At 41.2% G+C, this 20,832-nt stretch overlaps 1 protein-coding gene across 3 annotated transcripts; it reads left to right on the plus strand.

Annotated features, from left to right (window-relative positions):
- Window positions 1-4,397: 4,397 nt before the first annotated feature.
- On the plus strand, window positions 4,398-9,913 carry LOC119911634 (V-set domain-containing T-cell activation inhibitor 1-like). 3 transcript variants are annotated; one of them, XM_038730578.1, is made up of 3 exons: window positions 4,398-4,621; window positions 6,827-7,177; window positions 8,803-9,913. In XM_038730578.1, exons 1-3 carry the CDS (start codon window positions 4,573-4,575, stop codon window positions 8,982-8,984), a joined length of 582 nt encoding a protein of 193 aa, XP_038586506.1. In that variant the 5' UTR covers window positions 4,398-4,572; the 3' UTR covers window positions 8,985-9,913. The 3 variants fall into 3 exon arrangements, 2 of the variants coding, with proteins under 2 accessions (XP_038586506.1, XP_038586505.1); XM_038730577.1 differs by lacking the exon at window positions 8,803-9,913 and adding an exon at window positions 7,403-8,090 and having other exon boundaries at window positions 4,414-4,621; XR_005445932.1 differs by lacking the exon at window positions 6,827-7,177 and adding an exon at window positions 8,235-8,577 and having other exon boundaries at window positions 4,464-4,621.
- Window positions 9,914-20,832: the final 10,919 nt, after the last annotated feature.

The following is a 20,832-nucleotide window of genomic DNA, read 5'->3' on the forward strand; positions in this document are numbered from 1 at the left end:
TGTACTCTACTTATCAGGCTCTGAAGATACGGGGGAAGTAATCATATCCTTAGATGTGGAAAAAAACATTTGACCGGGTCGAATGGCCATACCTAGTTAAAAGGTTGAAAGGTTTGGCTTTGGTGTGTCCTTCCTATCCTGGATTAAAATACTGTATTCTTCTCCAACAGCAGCAGTACGTACAAACAATATAGTCTCAGAATATTTCCAGCTACACAGAGGTTGCAGGCAGGGATGTAGTCTATCTCCGTAGTTGTTTGATCTAGCCATTGAACATTGCTATTAGAACTCAGAGGGATATTAGTGTCATTGCAAGATGGGGCAAGATTCACAAGACATCATTGTATGCGGATGACTTATTAGTATACATTTCTAACCCATCGGAATGCATCCCTAATTTGTTGAGTATGTTGGATAAATTTGGTAATTTTTTGGTTACAAATTGAACTATTCCAAGTGTGTTTTTATTTCCTGTAAATCAGGTAGCAGCTAGCATAGACTACTCTCACTTTCCTTTCGCACAGGAGTGCACCAAGTTTACATATTTGGGTGTCCAAGTCACTCTCTCATCTAAAGACTTGATCAAATACAATGTTAATGTGCTACTTGAAAGGACAAAGCAGGATTTTATGACATGGTCACCACTTCCAACAACGTTAGCAGGCCAGATAAATCTGATATAGATGATAATCTTGCCCAGATTCCTCTACGTTTTCCAAATGATCCCAGTATTCATACCACAGTCAACATTTAAGCACTTGAACAGACTAATATCGCTGTTTATTTGGAATAAATCCAACCCCAGGATGAGAATGATGTATCTGGAGGTTCCTAAGAAGGAATGCGGTCTGGGTCTGCCTAATGCAAAATTACTTTTCTGGTTACATGCCTATGATAATGGCCAAGGCCCAGACTGGGTGCATATGGAATTACAGTCCAATCCAATATCTATGATAACTGCCCCTCTGCCACTTATCAAACATGACCATGTTTTAAACCCAGTGGTCATGGCATCGGTAAAAATGTGGACACAGTTTAGAAGATATGTTGGACTAAAGCAAGCAAGTGGCTTACTCCCTATAACTAATAATTTCATTTTTTAACCTTCCACTTTGGACCCAACTATGGCATAGAAATGGGTTAAGGTTTCTTTGTGACCTGTTTTCAGATAACATATTCTCTACCTTTGAACTGCTAGCCAAAGATCATAGTTTACCTGGTTCACACTTCTTTGGGTATCTTCAAATTCATGACCTTGCCAAACAAATGATTCCCGCTTTTCCTCACCTGTTACCTAGGAGTGAGTTGGATTCTATTTTGGAGTTGACCCCTTTGAAAAGATCTATACTACTATTCAGAAACTGAAACAGATCACATGGGACAGGACGGAAGAGGCTTGGGAGAAAGACTTAGGGCATGTGGTTTTTCTTATTCTGTAAAACAGAGGAGGAAATGCCTTAAGGTTTGGACACTTAGGTTTCTAATCCCAGTTGGCAATTTTTGATTTAATGGTCATTTGATGAACTTCTCCTAGCAGGTTGTCCACATACACTTCAAAACTGTTTCTGACAAGTCTTAACACATTGATGATGCTATGTTGTTAATCTTGTGAGTTTTCTTTTCACTGCGTGTCCATGGCAGGGTGGTGAAGTTCCATGCATCGCTGTAAAACAGGAAGTAATTTTAAGCTCAGTGTTCCAACATATGCAAGCGGCAACTCCCCATCACAACTACAGATTGATGAGGTACAACAAACATGTTATGGCAATGGGGAACCAGGATGAAAGCTACCGAAGAAATACAACAAGCCGTCTATACCTTAGGGGCACTGGAGACAGCCAAACAAAGACTCACCGCACTGGCTACCCATCTAAAGAGCTACAAAGGAGAAGCAGAAGCCAGGAGAATAAACCGGATGTTCTCCACAGATCCACCCAGGGCTGAGACCAAACATTACTGGAATATACATAAGGAGGCATCACATAACACAATTTCTCAGTGTCAGAGACAGCCAAACAAACACTCACTGCTTTGGCTACCTGCTTAAAGAGATACAAGGGAGAAGCAGAAGTTAGGAGAATAAACTGGATCTCTACTGAACCTTCCAAAATGTACTGCTAGTGGCAGGGTAATAACACAAGCTCAGATCGACCCAGGGCTTCGACTGAACATTACTGGAAGAACATAAGGAGGCATCACATAACACCATTGCTCACTGGCTAGTGGTTCTAAGAACAGATCACAGCAATCTCAAAGAACAAGATCCAGTAACCATTACAATGGCAGACATCCAAGAAAGAGTGTCATGTATGAAGAGCTGAACAGCACCAGGCCCTGACATAATCCACATTTAATACCATGAACCCCTGGCAGCACAAATGAACCAACTGCTGATGGATGGGACCCACCTAGAATGGTTGGATTTGAAAAGGCATTTTATATGGTAAACCACAACATTTAATTTCAAAACTCTCAATGTTAAACTTGTCAACATGGTCATTATCTCGGTTTGACTCATATTTGAAGGGTCGGGAACAGTGTGTTGTCATAATAATATCAAGTCCGCTTTCAGCAAAATAGGGACAGGAATCCCCAGAGGAACTGTGTTGGGTCCTATCCTTTTAAGTTTGTATATATTTGATATATCAATGACTTGCCGGATATATGTGATATAGGTCTTCAGATGTACGCTGACGATACAGTCGTTCATGTATCTGGCAAAACCTGTGATGCAGATAAGCTAACCAAAAACTTTGAAAAAGTGTCAGCTTGGCTTGACACCTCCTGTTTTACACTAAACACCAAGAAAACAAAGTATATCTGTTTTTCTATTAAAAATTTATCTGAAACCAAATCCCTGAATGTTAAAATTAAAGGTGAGCTTATTGAACAAGTACCAGAAGTGAGGTTTCTGGGGATAATTTTAGACTCCCAGTTAAATTTACAAGCCACACTAAAAAGATTTTCGAAACGATTAGGGCTAACCTTAGTTTTAAGATGATAAGAAAATTCTTGATATTTGATTGTGCCTTGATGTTTCTAAATTCAATGATACTTTCTCATCTGTCTTATGGGTTAACTACCTTGTCCCAGGCCACTCAGTGATCAAACTCAGTGATTAAATCTATGGATTGTCGTTACAATCAAACCTTGAAACCCTGGACACAAAGCAAGTCAGGTACCATGCCACTGTCACATTTTAAGCAAATACAAGATTTGAAGTTTTGCAAACTTATTGATTTTCATGATGCTTTTATTTAAATTTTGAAGTGGACTTGCTCCTCAGCCTCTCTGTAATTACATTAAGAGACTACAGAGTAGCAGCATATCCACCAGAGCAGCTTTGAGTGGCAATTGTAAAGTTTCATTTTGCAAAACTTCTTTTGCCCAGACGACCCTGTGAAAGGAGCAAAGTCTTGGAACTTGCTACCTAAACACTTGAAAACTGCTGCAAACCACTTTTAAAAGAGAGGCCAAGTCCTTGTTGGGTCAGCAACAAACTCACGTCTAGTCTATTGTAGTTAGTGTTACATGTTTTTCATTGCATTTTGATTTACTCATTTTATCTCCTTTTATCTTGTTTTGTACTGTGATGTATTGTATTATACTTTTTCTTTCTTTTTATCGTCACTGTTTTAATGTTTTAATGTTTTATTTCTTTACAAGCCCTTCTAGGGACAGGTGTTGCAAATTAGAAACTGATAAAAACACTATGGTACACGTGTTGGATTGGAGCAAATGACCATATATGGAATACCGGCTCCGTCTAGCGCCGCGTGTCATCAAACGGAGATGTTAGTAGCTGTTGAAAACAGAGAGTTCAGAACAGGTGGAAATCTGATGTTTTGGCTCACAGGGATTTCTTTTAAATACTTTAACCTTTACTTTAATTTTTTTTGAAGCTTTGGCCATGTTTAACATGAACATCCAACACTGTAACATTGTAGATGTAAATAAGTCATGAAATATGGAAAAGCATAATAGGTCTCCTTTAAATGAATAAATTGTTAAGTTGCCTATATCTCTTGTTTCTTCACACTTCAATCATCCAATCCAAAAGTCAACATCAAAGAAAAGCTGTTTAGTCTATTAGAACAATTAAACGCACAACCAGACTTATTATTCCTCCAGTATTTGCATGAAAACATCTCCTGAAGGCACAAACATGGCAGAGTTGCCAAGTCCCGTTACCGGTGAGTCAGCTGAAGTCGGCTAGTAGACAGACACTGAGAATGCACCCTGAAAGTGGTAACGCCCCTAATTATACAGAACTGTAAACCTTAATATGATTTAAACGGGGGGGTTATGAAAGAAAATGAACCCCTCACAGTTGTCACGAAGATAGACTGTATATAAGAAATGGACGTAGTCATGGTGACGTCACCTGTTGGTTTGCAGACTGCCGTTTTGAAGCCTCGAGTTTGGCCGATAGGGCGCCGCCATGTCGAGTTTTTACAACCAAGTGCCAATTTCCGGGTAGTATTCATTTTTCAGAAACCGTTATCTTTTGGGCCTTTCACCTAGCTAGACGCAGCACAGTAACAGCAGCAGACGGACATCACCTCCTCTCTCATGGAGAAGTTTGTGTTCCTGTTTATCCTTCTGTCTCCAGCAGCTTCTGGTAAACACGAGTTTTTATTGTGAACAGATTCGTGTAACGTAGGAAAGACTTTTAAACAGTAATGTTATCTTGTCTTACGAATTCTTCATGTGTTTTTTAACAGGGCTGGGCAACATGTCGAATATATTATATATTAGTGTGCGATTTAGCAGAAGATCATGTCGTCATGGTCAAGTTTCAGTGTTTTTCCGCTGGTCGCTTCTGATGGGGAGTGATAAACGGTGAATAACGGTGAAAAGCTAACTAGCTAGCAGCTACAAGTCACTGTGTTTGTTTCGAGGTGGCGGAAAGAAAATGCGATCAATCACCTGATCTCTATAATTTCTCTACCGCGGCTTCCAGCTCTGTAACGTATTTATGATATTTACAGTTTGAGGCTATTTTAATAACATCAGTCTAATTTGTAGCTGCTAACTAGCTAAATTAGCTTTTCACCGTCTGGTCCAGCTCGCTGTGAAGAGGACGAGACGCTGTAGTAACATAAACACAGACTTTATTTACTTTCTGTGGCACAACACACATTAACTATTATACTACCAGTGTTTGGCAAGCTGCCTGGAAAATGTAGTGACCTAGCTACCAGTTACTCTACAGTAGCAAGCTAAGCTACAGCAACATGGCAAAAGTAGTTTCCTACATCTAAGCTATTTCTAAAAAAAAATTTATATTGAACCAACTTCAATTCAAGTCAATGCTGTCTCTGTGATCAATAAAACTGACCAGGCTGGCAAAATGTCGCAATTCAGTTGTTTATTATGTATTTTTATACTGCTCTCACAGCTTCAAAGCTAATTTGAATATTGATATTAAAAGGAAAAGTTGATCTACAGGAGAAACATATCTGAAAGCAACACAGAACACCTGAGAGCCGCACTGAATTATATTCTGTTATAGTTTTATATTTTGAGTCATCGTCTGCCACCTGAATTTTTTTCCCCCTTTACATAAATGAAAACATTTCCAGCATAAATTGCTGCAGAAAAATCTCCTAGAATGCAGGAAATTAAGTGTTTAATGCCCAAAAATGTTTATATAATTCAGCATTGAAGATTTATCACAGTGTTCAAATCTTGTCTCGATAAACTGTCTCGTCACACCTCTAAGGCCCAATACTGATATTTCCTGTTACTATAACTAGGTCTAATAACTAACCAGGACTTGTTGATGTTTCTAAAGACGTAAACCTTGTGAATAAGGAAATGAAACTGTGTACCAGACAGTCTGTTGTGTTTGCTGCCATAAAAAATAAAAAGTCCTTGTTTATGGAAACACCGGAAACATTATCGGACATTATATAGAATATATTTGATTGCTCAGCCACATGTACACAGGATAAGCAGTTGACGATGAGTGAGTGTGTGAGTTATATTGCCCATCCAAACGCTTTCACATTCCTTCACATCAGTTTTGTGATTTTCTGGTTTGTATGCATGATAATGTTAGCTAGCTAGCACTTACAGGCTCCAGGCTTGTGGTTTAGAGACCTGGGCCGCGAGTGCAACAACTCACACACTTGAATCATGTCTCAGGGTGGTGATGGCGCATAGATAAGATGCTTGCCTTTAGTGTGGGAGACCTTGGTTCAATTCCTACTATGAGACATCCACCTTTGTGTCCCTGAGCAAGACACTCACATGTCAAAGGCTTGTGACCTCTGAGTCAGAGGCTTGTGACCTCTGACGTGTATAGCAATTGTAAGTCGCTTTTGATAAAAACATCAGCTAAATGAATAAAATGTACATGTAATGTCTCATAACAATTAAGCGAGAGAGAAAACCTTTCACATAAACACTCACCATGAGAGAAACGTGTCAACAGAACCACGAAGACTTTGTGGCCTGGTTTGAAGCTTCCAGAGTTTCAAAGAAAATTGTTAAAAGTTGTTTCTGTCTGTTCCGTCCTGGAAGGGAGATTAGCAGTGGTCCCAAACCCGGTCCCCTCGTGTGCTAAAATAACATGCTGGTAATATGTGTATATATGTGTTATAATGTGTGTATAACATAACATATACAACATATAACATACAACACTGTGTGAATAAAATCCTGTAACGTCTCCACAGTTGTGACTAATTATTGAATGTTCCCATGATCTCAGGTGTGAAGAGGCCTTCTGTTTAAACAAAGATGTTCTCACTGTATCGTCCTGTGGTGTCCTTTTGAAATGTAATTACTTTTTCTCTCTGGATGTTTTTATTGTTTTTAGATGTTGTACGAGTGAAACCTGGAGATGATGTCACTCTGCCATGTCAGGCTGGAGATGTCTTCATCAGAGCTGTAGAGTGGAGCAGACCTGACCTGGAGCCAGACTACGTCCTCTTTTACAGAGATGGACTCTCAGATCCAACCCACCAGCATCCATCCTTTAAGGACCGGGTGCAGCTGGTGGACAGAGAGCTGAAGGACGGAGACGTGTCTTTAATTCTGAAGAATGTGAGCAGCAACGACGCTGGAACATACGAGTGTCGAGTACACACAGCAGGAGGTTCAAGACGTAAGAGAGCCATTATTGAGACTGAGCCCATCAGAAGGATTGAGCTGGAGGTTTCAGCCTCAGGTGAGTTTGTGGATGTCAGTGTGTCTGTGTACAATGTTAAATGTAAATGCTCTGTATACCGCCTTTTGTAGTCTTTTCGACCACTCAAAGCCACATTCATAGCTGCAGTTTATTCCATGTTGATTCTGAGAGTCAAACATGAGGAATATAGAAGATATAGAAGAGTAAATGGAGGCTGTTCCACTGTTCACTCATTTCCTGACTAATATGCACTTTGATCTTCAGGTTCCAACAGCGGAGACGTCGAGGAGGGAAACTACGTTTTTTACTACGGACTGGGAGCAGCTTTTGTTCTGGTTTGTTTAGCTGCTGTTGGATTGGCTGTTTTCTGGAAATATAAAAGACATAAGGACAAGAAACCAGAACAGCCTGCTGCTGATGAAGCAGTGAACAACCAGTTATTCTGATCTCTTTCCACCATGTTTCATACATTGAACATGATTTTCATTCTTTCTGTGGGTGTGAATATGTAAATCTGGTGTTTCCACTGTGATGGTCTGTTTCTTCAGTGCGAACAAATAACGTAGGAGGAGTTTGCGTTCCCGATCCAGTGAGTTATTTTGCTTCTCAGCTCCTTGTGGGGTTTTGACAAATGGCTCCACTTTTGATAACTGGGTCGACATTGAAGTGTTCAAAGTCCGGTTTTTGATGTGCTGTTGAAGATCCAATATCCAAAAGTCTTGTCTATCATAAACAATAAGACAGATGGCTTCGAACCCCCCCCGAAGAGTTAGATACAAAACAAACATAAAACTGCAAAAGTTGGTCAGAGCTCGCAGCACAGCAGCCGTGCTCTGCACCGTGTTTAATCATCATTTCACAACAACAAGTCTTATACAATGTGTGTATAACATAACATATACAACATATAACATACAACACTGTGTGAATAAAATCCTGTAACGTCTCCACAGTTGTGACTAATTATTGAATGTTCCCATGATCTCAGGTGTGAAGAGGCCTTCTGTTTAAACAAAGATGTTCTCACTGTATCGTCCTGTGGAGTCCTTTTGAAATGTAATTACTTTTTCTCTCTGGATGTTTTTATTGTTTTTAGATGTGGTACGAGTGAAACCTGGAGATGATGTCACTCTGTCATGTCAGGCTGGTGAAGCCTCCATCAGAGCTGTAGAGCAGACCTGACCTGGAGCCAGAGTACGTCCTCTTTTACAGAGGTCGACGCTCAGTTCCAACCCACCAGCATCCATCCTTTAAGGACCGGGTGCAGCTGGTGGACAGAGAGCTGAAGGACGGAGACGTGTCTTTAATTCTGAAGAACGTGAGCAGCAACGACGCTGGAACATACGAGTGTCGAGTTGCAGCAGGAGGTTCAAGACGTAAGAGAGCCAACATTGATGCTGAGCCAATCAGAAGGATTGAGCTGGAGGTTTCAGCCTCAGGTGAGTTTGTGGATGTCAGTGTGTCTGTGTACAATGTTAAATGTAAATGCTCTGTATACCGCCTTTTGTAGTCTTTTCGACCACTCAAAGCCACATTCATAGCTGCAGTTTATTCCATGTTGATTCTGAGAGTCAAACATGAGGAATATAGAAGATATAGAAGAGTAAATGGAGGCTGTTCCACTGTTCACTCATTTCCTGACTAATATGCACTTTGATCTTCAGGTTCCAACAGCGGAGACGTCGAGGAGGGAAACTACGGTCTTTACTACGGACTGGTAGCAGCTTTTGTTCTGGTTTGTTTAGCTGCTGTTGGATTGGCTGTTTTCTGGAAATATAAAAGACATACGGACAAGAAACCAGAACACTCTGCTGCTGATGAAGCAGTGAACGACCAGCTCCTCTGATCTTTTCAACACATGTATCAAATATTCAACATTTCATTCTTTCTGTGGATGTGAATGTCCTGTTAGTTGTTTTGTCTGCAGATCAGCTCTCATGGCAAATTGTTCCCAGACACTGCTCAGACTGAATGCTTTCCAAATATCCTTACCTTAAGTGCAATTTATATTTCTGCGTCAAATTGACAGCGTAGCCTGACGTGCACCTCCTCAAAAATGTAACTACACGTCGAGGTGACGTGGACCTTAAGCTCTGTGATTGGTCGGCTGGGTAGCCTGGCAATGCCTCCGAGCTAACAGGAAGCGCCCGTGCTTTGAAGTAACTTTTACTAGCGGCCAAAACGGCGGCTGTAAGACGGTGGATCAATATATTTGACCGTCACAACCCGAGCGAAATGACTCTTCATTCATTATTCGAATATGATCCATTCATTCGGTAACATTTGAAAAGGCTATACCAGCCGCACATTTTACCCACATTCACATTAGCGGAGCACTAAACTGGAAGTTAGCCTGCTTGGCCAGCAAAAGTCAACACGGTGGACGCTGTAGCGCTACTGTAGACTAGCGTTTGGGGGTGTAATTGCAGAATGATGGAGACACGGACGCACAAGTATAAATGCCTGGCTATGTGCGTAGGGTCTACGGCGTAGCCAGGAGTATAAATCAAGCTTTAGACTGGGATTAGAAAGAACTTCAATACTCTACTTTAGAAAAAGTAAAATCACTCATTATTAAAATTCAGATGTTGCATGATTATTATTACCGACACATGAACATGAGCAGTGTGTCAGACAGAGCAGGTGGAGCGATTTTAGCTGATGTTGGAAGTTTAATTTCTGACTGTGTTTCATGTTTTATATGTAAAATCTTCATCTGCAGAGGAACCTGTAACTGCGGCTGTCAGATAAAATAAAAACACTCCAGTACAAGTACTTTTCATTCTGTGTTCAGAGCTGTTGAACCTGTTGATCCAGGTCTGATCTGAGCTGGACGCTAAACCTTTACCAAAACCCGCCTGAGCTTCCAGGCAGCCGTCCAGGTATGAGGTTATATATATATATATATATATACACACACACACAAGAATGATGTCCTCAGGGAGTTCATCTCCACAGTATTGTTTAAAAACCAGTTTGACTTCTCTCTTTGTATCAATATAAAAACGGACCTCAGATCAAGTTATTTGTTGACTTTGAGTCCTGCTTCTAGAGCAGATGAAACTAAGAGTCACTTAAACCTGATAAAAACAGGATCATTCACCTTCCGTAACAGTAACTCTGTAGCCGAGAGAAGAAAATGAAATCTGATGTTTCAAAATGTCTGCCTGGGCCTCCCCTTCTAATCAGAGAATGAACGGGACTTTTTCAGGGTGGCTTGTTGTCTGAAGCAGCTCTGAGGTCATTTTAACTTCACCATCCCCCACGTCTCAGTCTGAATCAGGATGTGGGTTCAGTTCTTCCTCTTTACTGCTGGTGGGTCGAAAGTGACTAACATGAAACCAGACTGCTGCTCTTTTATTCATGTATGTCTGAAGACGCTGAAGTTTAACTGGAACTCACTGAGACATGATCCCCACCTGCTGTGTGGACAGGTGCAGGTTGAACAGCTGTGACTGTCTGCTTTGTGTCTGTGGTCGTGTTCAGACACCACATGGATGACAGACAATGAATGGAGAGAAAAATAAATATATATTCACATTTTAACTTCATCAATCCAAGATAAAAGCCTTCATGATCCTTCAGCCACAGATTGTCTCCTGAGCAGAGTCTCCACTCGACTTTCATTTAGGATCTTGTGTCTCTCAGAGGAGCCATCTTTGATCACGTTTCCTCCTCTTGATCAATAATTGCTGGATCAGGATATTCTGATCAAACTGTTTCAGGAAAACTTATTTTCCTCTGGACTTTATTGGAGTGAACCATCTCTCTGATAAACCTCAGTATGGTGTACTGGAGAGTTTTACATGTACTTTTTCCTCTTCTGTCATGTGTTTCCTGGATGATGATGTAAACACTGACCAGAGTGGGAAACAAAATCATACATGGAAAGGTTTTCTGTATGTACAGTACGTCATAGTACGCAGTTTCCTGTTATGAAGCACATGACCTGCTGCGTGTATAAATACAGACTGCAGAAAGAGGAAGTCTTGTGACATCTGCTGAAGTTTTTAAAAATGTCTGTGGAAGGTTTTTAAAATAATGGGATGTACTGGGACTGAAATTTAGCCTGAGACTTAGAGATGGAGAGGTCTTTTGAGATAAAGATATTTTTGCAGTTATCTTAATAATAACAGTGTTTTGTGTAATAAGAGAATCAGAATATGCTGAAGACCTTCCAGAAACTTCAGGATGACTCCTGTCTCCTCAGTTTGTATTAGAGCTGGACGATGTGGCTTCAAATGTTATCACGATAACAAAGTTTCATAGCTTTTGATATCGATAATTATCACGATAAATATCACATTGTTTCGACTTTAAAGGCTGATTTTAGCTCCTAAAGGTTGAAGAAACATGATTAGTTGCATTTTAAACTCTTCTTTACAACGCTTGAGACCAAACAGTGGATCACTTCACAAATCTGAGGTAGAACATTCAATACAATCGTGATACAATCTTTGTCAACAAATATGCAGAGTAAAATTAAGTAAAAGCTATTTTCGGTCCTTTCCCCCTCAACAAAATAAATTAATAAATTAATTGAAAAAGTGAGTCCTACTTCGTGTTTGATTCAATTGAATAAAATCAAACATTTATTGAATATTTATTGTTTTATTGTCCAGTCCTAGTTTGTTTACAGGGATAAAAGCAAGAATTTTTTCTGTGCCTGAAATGTGTTCAGGTGTTAAGACAAAGATGGAGGGATCGGGGCGAGAGCGTAACTTTGTGTTGAAAAGCGGTGGGTGTGATGATACACTCAGCGAAACATGGGGAACGACTAGACTTGGTTCACAAGAACAAGACGAGAAGGTAATTGTACAGTATTCAAATGAATTATTGAATGATGATTGAAATGTTTAATCAATGTGGAAATGTATGAGGGGGGTATCTGTGGGTCTTCCCTCAGAATATATTTCTGTATGTCAGATTGTTCCCCAATCTGACATACAGCCAGCACAAAAGTGAGATATTAGAAATTGAAAAATAAAAACTCTTTGACCAGCGGTCGGTTTAACCTGGAATGGACCGGCTGTTCCTGACGGTCAGCCCGCCCTGCCATTGACCTTTTCATGTTCCAACTGTTTGTGTCACACATGTCATCACTTTTAAGTCTCAGAGCTCAGCACCGGGTTTTCTGAACAATATATAAAAACTGATCTGAGTCACAGTAATTCAGTTTAGACTCCACACAAGCATCTACATAAATAAAAATCCAGGTCTTACTAGTTGTAGATCCCTGCACAGGCCTCACATCTGGGCCCTAGCCCGACCCTGACCTGACAGTTTAACAGAATTCTCAGAATTTAAGACCAAGCGGCCAGCAGCCGCAGTGAGTTGATGATCAATGTAGCATCTCAAATCAACACTTGACTACAACAAAATACTTCGAGCATATCACAATGTTAGCTTAAAGGTTTTTTTTTATCACCACCAAGTTAAAAAGCATTTTTGACAAGCTGAGGCAGGCTGCTGCTGCTGCTGCTGCTGCTCGCAACGCCGTGCTGAAAAACAAACGGGCTGTATAATCTCAAGAAATAATAAAAACCATGCAGGTTGTTTTACCTTACACCCGGGCTGTGAATCCAAAATCAAGGCTTCACCACAGAACATGGCTAATCCCAAAGTCTAATCCCAAAGGACAGCTTCCTGACACTAAAGCCAAAAGCACAGTCTCACAGTGTGTGTGTCAGTGTGAAATGTCTTAAATCTCCAACTTCTCATAGTTTCGTGTGAGCTATGACATGAAAATAGTCCCGGACGGTGAAAAACAAGTTGGGGCCGGGCTGGAATGCAGGGCTCTATTCAGTTTAACTTTGTGTCTGTGAGCAGCTGCAGGATGAACCCACCTCCTCCCTCATGATGCAGACTGCAGTATTTGTCATGTAACTCTACGATAAGATTGGTTTGAATCCCAAATGTGGAGGTAAAGTGTTTCAGCTGCTGTTGGACTAGGACAGGAGGTCTGAAACCTGCGGCCTCGGGCCTGACATGTGGCTCTTTAGCTATACATCAAATGTATTAACACTAAAATGTGAGTTATCATGCTACTTCCTGGCGCTAACCTCAATGGCAGTGTCTTGAGTAGGTAGCCTGTTCTCCTAAGATAGCTGAATTTCAGTGTGTGGACAAATTTGTATGCTTTTAACACCTCGCTTACCAGAATGCAGAGATGGGGACTCGAGTTTGAGACTCAGACTTGAGACGCACTTAAGTCTCAGACACAGTGACTTCAGACTCGACTGAAACTCGTCCTCAAAAGACTTCAGACTTGACTCGTACTCGAGGTGCGGGACTTGTGAACCAAGTATCTGCTGCGCGCGGTCACAACGTGAGAGACGACAACAAACACAGGTGTCGTGAATAAAAAGTGATTACTGTCTGAGGGAGCGTGCACAGTGTCTCTTTACGACAACAGCTGCATCTGGGTCAAACAGACATAACATGCAAATAAACCTCACTTTATCTCCATGGTAACAGCAAAGGTATGTCTTTGTGAAACTTTAACGTTTCTTTTAACTGAATAATCACAATTGTGGCCAAACATGTGTTTGTAGTTTAAAGCGTAACCAGGCCGGACGTTTACTTGATTATAGGCAATAATAGAAGCCTGTTGCTGTGCAGGCGTTTGTCTAATATCTTTGTGTATATTTGTAGCCTGTAATTAACATGACTTACTGCTGAGTTATGTGTAAAGTAAAGACAATTATCCTTATGACTCTACATTATTTTACTTCCTGTGTACCAACCAATCCGGTCCTTTTTACTTGTTGAAATACCTTTAAATGGCGAAAAACAAACACAATGGTAACAATGTTTCTCTCTCTTGTTGTAGCAGACTTTGACTGATGACTCCTGTGCATGTACAATATGTGTTTGTAAATTTATCTATAGAATAAACTTACTTAAAAGTAAACTTAATGAAAGAACATCTCTGTACATCTTTAGGTCTAACTAAAAAAGGGTGTGTGTGTGTGTGTGTGTGTGTGTGTGTGTGTGTGTGTCAATGTGTGTATATTCTTATTCAGAGTCACTGTCAGTGCTTGAAGTGGGCTGGTATTCACTAGTACATATACCAGCACTTCTATATGTTACTCTTTGGCGTACCGGGACTTTTTCTTGCGACCAGGCACTTCTCACAAGCTGCCCATACACTTTTCTACCCACTCCACCGGCGGAGACCGACAACAGAAAAGGTCAAGTGACGATACACATGCCAACATGTGTACAGCATGTGAATGGGGAGGACTGGTCACAGTGCTCACAAATTAATGCTGGTAACCCTGGAGATCACGCTTGGTGGGCTCAGACCGCAAAGGGCACTCTATAAAATATTCCATCCTTCCATCCATCTTCATCCGCTTATCCAGGATTGGGTCGCGGGGCTATAAAATATTAAAATCAAAGAAAGTACCTAGTTTTATGTATAGATGCAAGTGTTACAACCCACCCCACCTCTGTCAGCCAATGTTTAGTTAGCTGTATTACCATAGTGGTTTGAAATTAGAAAGGAAAAAATGCATCACATGTTGACTGAGAAAATATATTTTAATCTAATATAAACCAAACAATTCTGTCTGCAATATAGATATTAAACAAAAAATAGTCTTGATCAAAAAATGTACTTTTTTACCTCAAAATCAGTTTTTTCTCTTGCCTATATTTTCTGAATGCACCTCTTTCCAGACTTGATGACCACCGTGCTTGATCTGGGAGGAAGTAGGTAAATAGTGGAATTGGTGTTGTTACAACTCTCCCCATGTTACAACCATACCCGGTCTCCCCTACACTGTTGCTCTGTGATGGAAACACTCAGAGAAAGATCAATATGCTGCATGTTCAGATGACCAGTGATGTAAAGCATCTTAACCTTTCTGGCAGTCCGAACCCTTTTTGAAGTTGAAAATATTTCGCGATTATGTCAAAGGCATTATTTTACATTTCTGTTGCATTTCTGTTTTTGTGATCATTTTCTAATGAGAATTTGTTTTTGATACAGTTCACTGATAAAACATTACTCTTTGAGCATAATATCAAAAACAGGTTGAGCGAGTGGGTGGAGTAGGCTATGACTTTATTTAGTTATGTACAGAGCCGATATTCTCCAGCAAGTCATGTTCCACCCTCTCAGTCAGTGTAAACATTATGTTCAACTAATGAGGAACAGACAGAGCACAGTTACAGCAGAAGACGGACTTCACCTCCTCTCTCATGGATAAGTTTGTGTTCCTGTTGGTCCTTCTGTCTCCAGCAGCTTCTGGTAAAGATGAGCTTTTATTGTGAAAACATTCATGTAACGTAGGCAGGGAAGACTTTTAATCTGTGTTATAAAATAATGTCATCTTGTCCTAGGAAATGTTCATGTGTTTGAAAGATAAAATGTTTAAATATACTTTGATAATCTGTTTTTGTGTAGTTAATTTCAGTTTTTTTAAGAGACTGGATTTAGGAAGGTTTATGAAACATGTACATGAAATATAATAATTTAGATTTTCCTACAAAATATGTGTTTGTCATTAATAAGTCTTATATTCAACTTTGTCAGTGTGTATGATCACTCTTTGATATTTGATGTAACTGTCAGACTGTGTTATCAACTGTGCAGTTTTGAAAAGGCTCGGTGCTTTAAAACCACAGGAGAGAGGGACCAACAGAGGGAGGGACGTGTTTCCAAACCCAGATGTCCTGGGTCCTGTGGACTCCTTTGAATATATACTTACATATAGTCTTCCTCATATGTTTGTTATTGTTTTTTAGATTCTGATGTTGTCCAAGTGAAACATAGAGATGATGTCATTCTGTCATGTAAGACTGGTGATGCCACCTTCAGAGCTGTAGAGTGGAGCAGACCAGACCTGCAGCCACCAGAGTACGTCCTCCTTTACAGAGATGGACACTCAGATCCAACCCAGCAGCATCCATCCTTTAAGGACCGGGAGCAGCTGGTGGACAGAGAGCTGAAGGACGGAGACATCTCTTTAATTCTGAAGAACGTGAGCAGCAACGACGCTGGAACATACGAGTGTCGAGTTGCAACAGGAGGTTCAAGACGTAAGAGAGCGATCATTGAGACTGAGCCAATCAGAAGGATCCAGCTGGAGGTTTCAGGTGAGTTTGTGGAGGTCAGTGTGTCTGTGTGCCATGTTGTAGCTGCACTTTATTCCATGTTGATTCTGAGAGTCAGACATGAGGAATATAGAAGATATAGAAGAGTTCAGGGTTTTTCCTGCCAAAATGATCAGAATTGAAAAAAAAAAAAGCGTTTCAATTATTCTCTGAATGTGTTTTAATAGCCATTTATCAAACAACTGTTGAGCAAGCAGAACATAAAATTAAACACGACGTCTGCAGCTGCATGGGCTCCGTCAGCACAGGAAACAGAATTGATTAGTTCACGACTCTCAACTGTGGGTCTGTTTGAATCGTTCATTTGTCACGTGACAGCTCCAACTGTGGAGCAGGAATGAAGGACTCGTTCAACGCTCACATGGGTCCTCAGTCTTTCGTTCATTCTGCAGGCTGAGTGACTGCCAGCGCTGGAGAATGAGAGGCAGGTCGGCTGTCAGGTAACAGTCACTGGACTGATATTATATAGCTATTTTGTTAATTATGTGACATTTTATAAAGCATAATATTACAGCGCAGTGATGTTGTGCTAAGTAATAATTTTAACACAGCCGCACTGTAACTTTAGTCCTGCTAGTGTTTACAGCTAACAGCTGATGAGAGTTGTTCTGGGTCCACTTCAGAGTCCTGACAGGGTTCTACCTGGAGCTGAATGACCTCAGAGGTCGTCTCCTCTCCAAAACAAACAGACCCGGTCATTAAAACACAGCTACGTAGCAACGTTAGTGTTAGCCCTGTAAACAGCTAACAAGAGGTCCACAAGAGAATGCAACGTAACTTTTCCTTTTTATTAATCAACAGAGCCGTGCTGTTGTTTCACAGCTCGTCACTGGTGAACAACCTGCAGTGTTTGAGAGCGATGTGCTCATGTTTGTTTCTCTGTCTGCAGAATCAGGACCTAATGTGGCCCATTCTGCGTACAGACCTGCCAAACTGCTGCATTTATATAATGTGTTAATATTTTTCTGTTCCTCCCTCTGTGCTGGAGTTCTTTTAAGAACTTGGTGGCTTGATCCAGATTATTATTAAATTGGTTGAATTTTGAGTGTGCAGACATAAGCCTTTATATGGCTGGTCTGGTTTTGTACTCAGGGAGGATTGTGAAAATGGAAGGATTTAGTCGGAGTAGTGGATTGCATACAGACAACATATTTATTTGGTTTTTACATGGTTTGAATTTGGTTGTGGGCCCAAGGGGGGTTTATATAATACAGTGGGGGAAAAAGTATTTGACCCCTTGCTGATTTTGCAGGTTTGCCCACTTACAAAGAATGCAACAATCTACAATTTTAATCATATGTACATTCTAACAGTGAAAGACAGAATCCCAAAGAAAATTCCAGAAAATCACATCATATGAATTTATAAAAATTGATACAGACTTTACTACGGACTGGGAGCAGCTTTTGTTCTGGTTTGTTTAGCTGCTGTTGGATTTGTTGTTGGCTTGAAATATGAATTAAAATTTAATAATTTCTCATTAAGGTGAAAAGGTACCGCAGTCACATTTAAAGAGGTTACTTTACCCCAAACAAAGACACAGAAGAGGAGGGAAGACTAAATCATGCCTCAGCAGGGATGAGATTACGTGAGACAAGTTGATATACAGGAGAATTGTCACCTATCACCTGAATTTTGAGTTTATCTTTATATAGATAAAAGAAATTTCACCTGGTGCAGAAAAATTCATCAGAATGCAGGAAATAAAGTGTTTGTTGCTCAAATTATTCATATAATTCAGCATTGAAGATTTCTTAAAAATAGTGTTGAAATCTCATTTGTGTCTCGTCACACCCCTAATATATGATTGCACTGACTTAATAAACACACCTCTGAAAGAGCCGTCAGAAAATGTTTTTCGCCTAAATATCCTCTGCCTGGGATACTGGGGAAATAAAATGCTTCTGTAGATTGATGGATGCGGATCAAACACCAAAACAAAAACAGTGCAGCACATGCCATGATCTGAGAAACATTCGCTGCAGAATCCATTTGTTGAAGACAGAAAAATAAAAGTTGCCTCAAGGTGGGATAGAGCCCTCCACCCTTGGATTACAAGTCCTGCGCCTTACCAAATAAACTAAATGAATAACATGTTGATGCAAGTCAGTATTACGGCTTATATTTTCATCCACCATCTAATGGTTTAAAATATTGCTCCAATGCAAAACTTATTTGCAGACCCCTGCAGTATATTACTACTACTACTACTTCTTCAAACATACGTATTCAACATAGTGATAAGTGTCTTCACTGCTTGAATTCTACCAGAAGTAGAACAAGAAGAACATAGTGACTGTAGAAACAGACGATGCAACGTAGCGACGTCCATAGAAGGGGGATCCGCGGTTATGGAGATATAAATGGCTCATTCTAAGGTAATAAAAATAATAATTTAACATTTAAGGTCTTTACACACCACTGAAAACATGGTTATGGATCTTATATTACATTTCTGTAGATAGATCCTCAGACATACTACCCACTGAACCTTTAAGATAAAGAAATCAGTAAAATATTGTCCTTAAGGAAATAAGCGTAAGACTGTGTCCCAGATTATTAAACATCCATCCATTCATCTGCAACCGCTTATCCCAGGTCGGGTCACGTGGGCAGCAGCTCCAGCAGAGGACCCCAAACCTCTCTTTCCCGAGCCACATTAACCAGCACTGACTTGGAGATCCCAGGGCGTTTCTAGGCCGATGTGGTGATATCATCTCTAGTCCTGGGTCTTCCCTGAGGCCTCTTCCCAGCTGGACGTACCTGGAACACCTCCCTAAGGAGGTGCCTAGGAGGCATCCTTACTAGATACCTGAACCACCTCAATAGACTCCTTTTGATGCAAAGGATCAGGACCACATCATCTGCAAAAAGCAGTGACAAGATCCCCAAACCGCAACCCCAACTCAACCACGCGTGAATATCCTGTCCATGAATATCACAAACAGAATTGGTGACAAAGTACAGCCCTGGTGGAGGCCAACCCCCACTTAGAACAAGTCTGACTTACTGCTGAGAATCCATGCACAGCTCTCGCTATGGACATACAGGGATTGGATAGGCCTTAACAGCGACCCCCTCATCTCATACTCCGGCAGCACCTCCCACAATCTCCCTTCTCCAGATCCACAAAGCACAAGTAGACTGGATGGGCACACTCCCAGGCCCCCTCCAGAATCCCTACGAGAGTGAAGAGTTGGTCCATTGTCCACAACTAGAATGGAATCTGCATTATTCTTCTTCAATATGAGGTTCAACTGTCAGCTAAACCCTCCTCTCCAGCACTTTAGAGTAGTCTATCAGGTAGGCTAAGAAGTGTGATACCCCTGTAATTGGCACACACTCTCTGGTCCTCCTTTCTGAACTGGGGAACCAACACCAGTCCTTAGCCAGTCCTTAGGAACTATGTACAACTTTTAGCACTACAGGACGGATCTCCTCAATCCCCGGGCTTTGCCACTGTAGAGTTGTTAAACTACCTCAGTGATTTCCAACAGGGAAAATGATGATGATCCTCCATCAGCCTCCAGCTCTGCCTCTACCATAGAAGGCGCGTCAGTGAGATTTAGTAGTTGATCAAAGAGTTCCTTCCATCGCCCAATTACCTTCTCAGTAAAGGTCAACAGTGTCCCACCCTTACTGTACACAGCTTGGATGGTTCCCTGTTTCCTCCCGCTGAGGTGACGAACAGTTTTCCAGAAACACCTTGGTGCCGACCGAAAGTCCAGCCGGGCTACTTCCCATGATGCACTGAGCTCCCACACCCGCTTCTTTGCCTCTTTCACAACAGAGGCTGCACCCCTTTGGGCCTGTTGGTACCTTGCAACTGCCTCCGAAGTCCTCTGAGACAATGCGATATCCCGGAATGCCTCGTTCTTCAGTCAGATGGCTTCCCTGACCACCGCTGTCCACCAAGGTGTTTGAGGGTTACCACCCCCTTGAGGCACCTTGAGACCACAGCTCACTGCCACAGCTTCAGCAGTAGAAGCTTTGAACATCGCCACTCAGGTTCAATGGCCCCAACCTTCACAGGGATGCTAGGAAAGCTCCACTGGAGGTGTGAGTTAAAGTTCTCTCGGCCAAACGTTCCCTATTCGTCCGCACTACCTGTTTGTGCAACCAGATGGTGATCAGTTGATAGCTCTGCCCCTCTCTTCAACCGTGTCCAAAACATACGGCCTCAGATCTGATTTCACGATCACAAAATCGATCATCGACCTCAGGCCTAGGGTGCTCTGGAATCACATATACTTATTTTACCTATGAGCATCCCTATATTTGATCATGGTGTTTGTTATAGATAGACTTCTGTGCCAGTCATGGACTAACAACAAACGCCACTCAGGTTTAGATCAGGGAGGCCATTCCTCCCCATCAGTCTGTCCAGGTGTCTCATTGCCCACATGAAGCATGACAATGGAGTCCCCTACTGGAGTTCAGGACAGGACTCCATTCAGGTCACCAAGAAGGCGTTGATGCCCAGATGCAGACACAAGTGCCTAGTGTGAGTATGCCTTAAAAGATGTGATTTGTTTCTCAGTATGTGTCAGCTGTGTTTAGTGCAGTGATTA

This window comes from Micropterus salmoides, unplaced genomic scaffold (assembly GCF_014851395.1).
Source record: "Micropterus salmoides isolate LMB-PRFRI ecotype aquatic unplaced genomic scaffold, ASM1485139v1 Ms_hic_scaffold_2, whole genome shotgun sequence".
NCBI classification, from domain to species: domain Eukaryota; kingdom Metazoa; phylum Chordata; class Actinopteri; order Centrarchiformes; family Centrarchidae; genus Micropterus; species Micropterus salmoides.

Excerpts from the sequence above, each read along its gene's own strand:
- LOC119911634 (XM_038730578.1), top strand. The coding sequence starts at position 4,573 with ATGGAGAAGTTTGTGTTCCTGTTTATCCTTCTGTCTCCAGCAGCTTCT. Across the intron at positions 4,622-6,826 it reads TCTGTCTCCAGCAGCTTCTG|ATGTTGTACGAGTGAAACCT; the intron begins GTAAACACGAGT and ends TATTGTTTTTAG. Across the intron at positions 7,178-8,802 it reads GCTGGAGGTTTCAGCCTCAG|GTTCCAACAGCGGAGACGTC; the intron begins GTGAGTTTGTGG and ends TTTGATCTTCAG.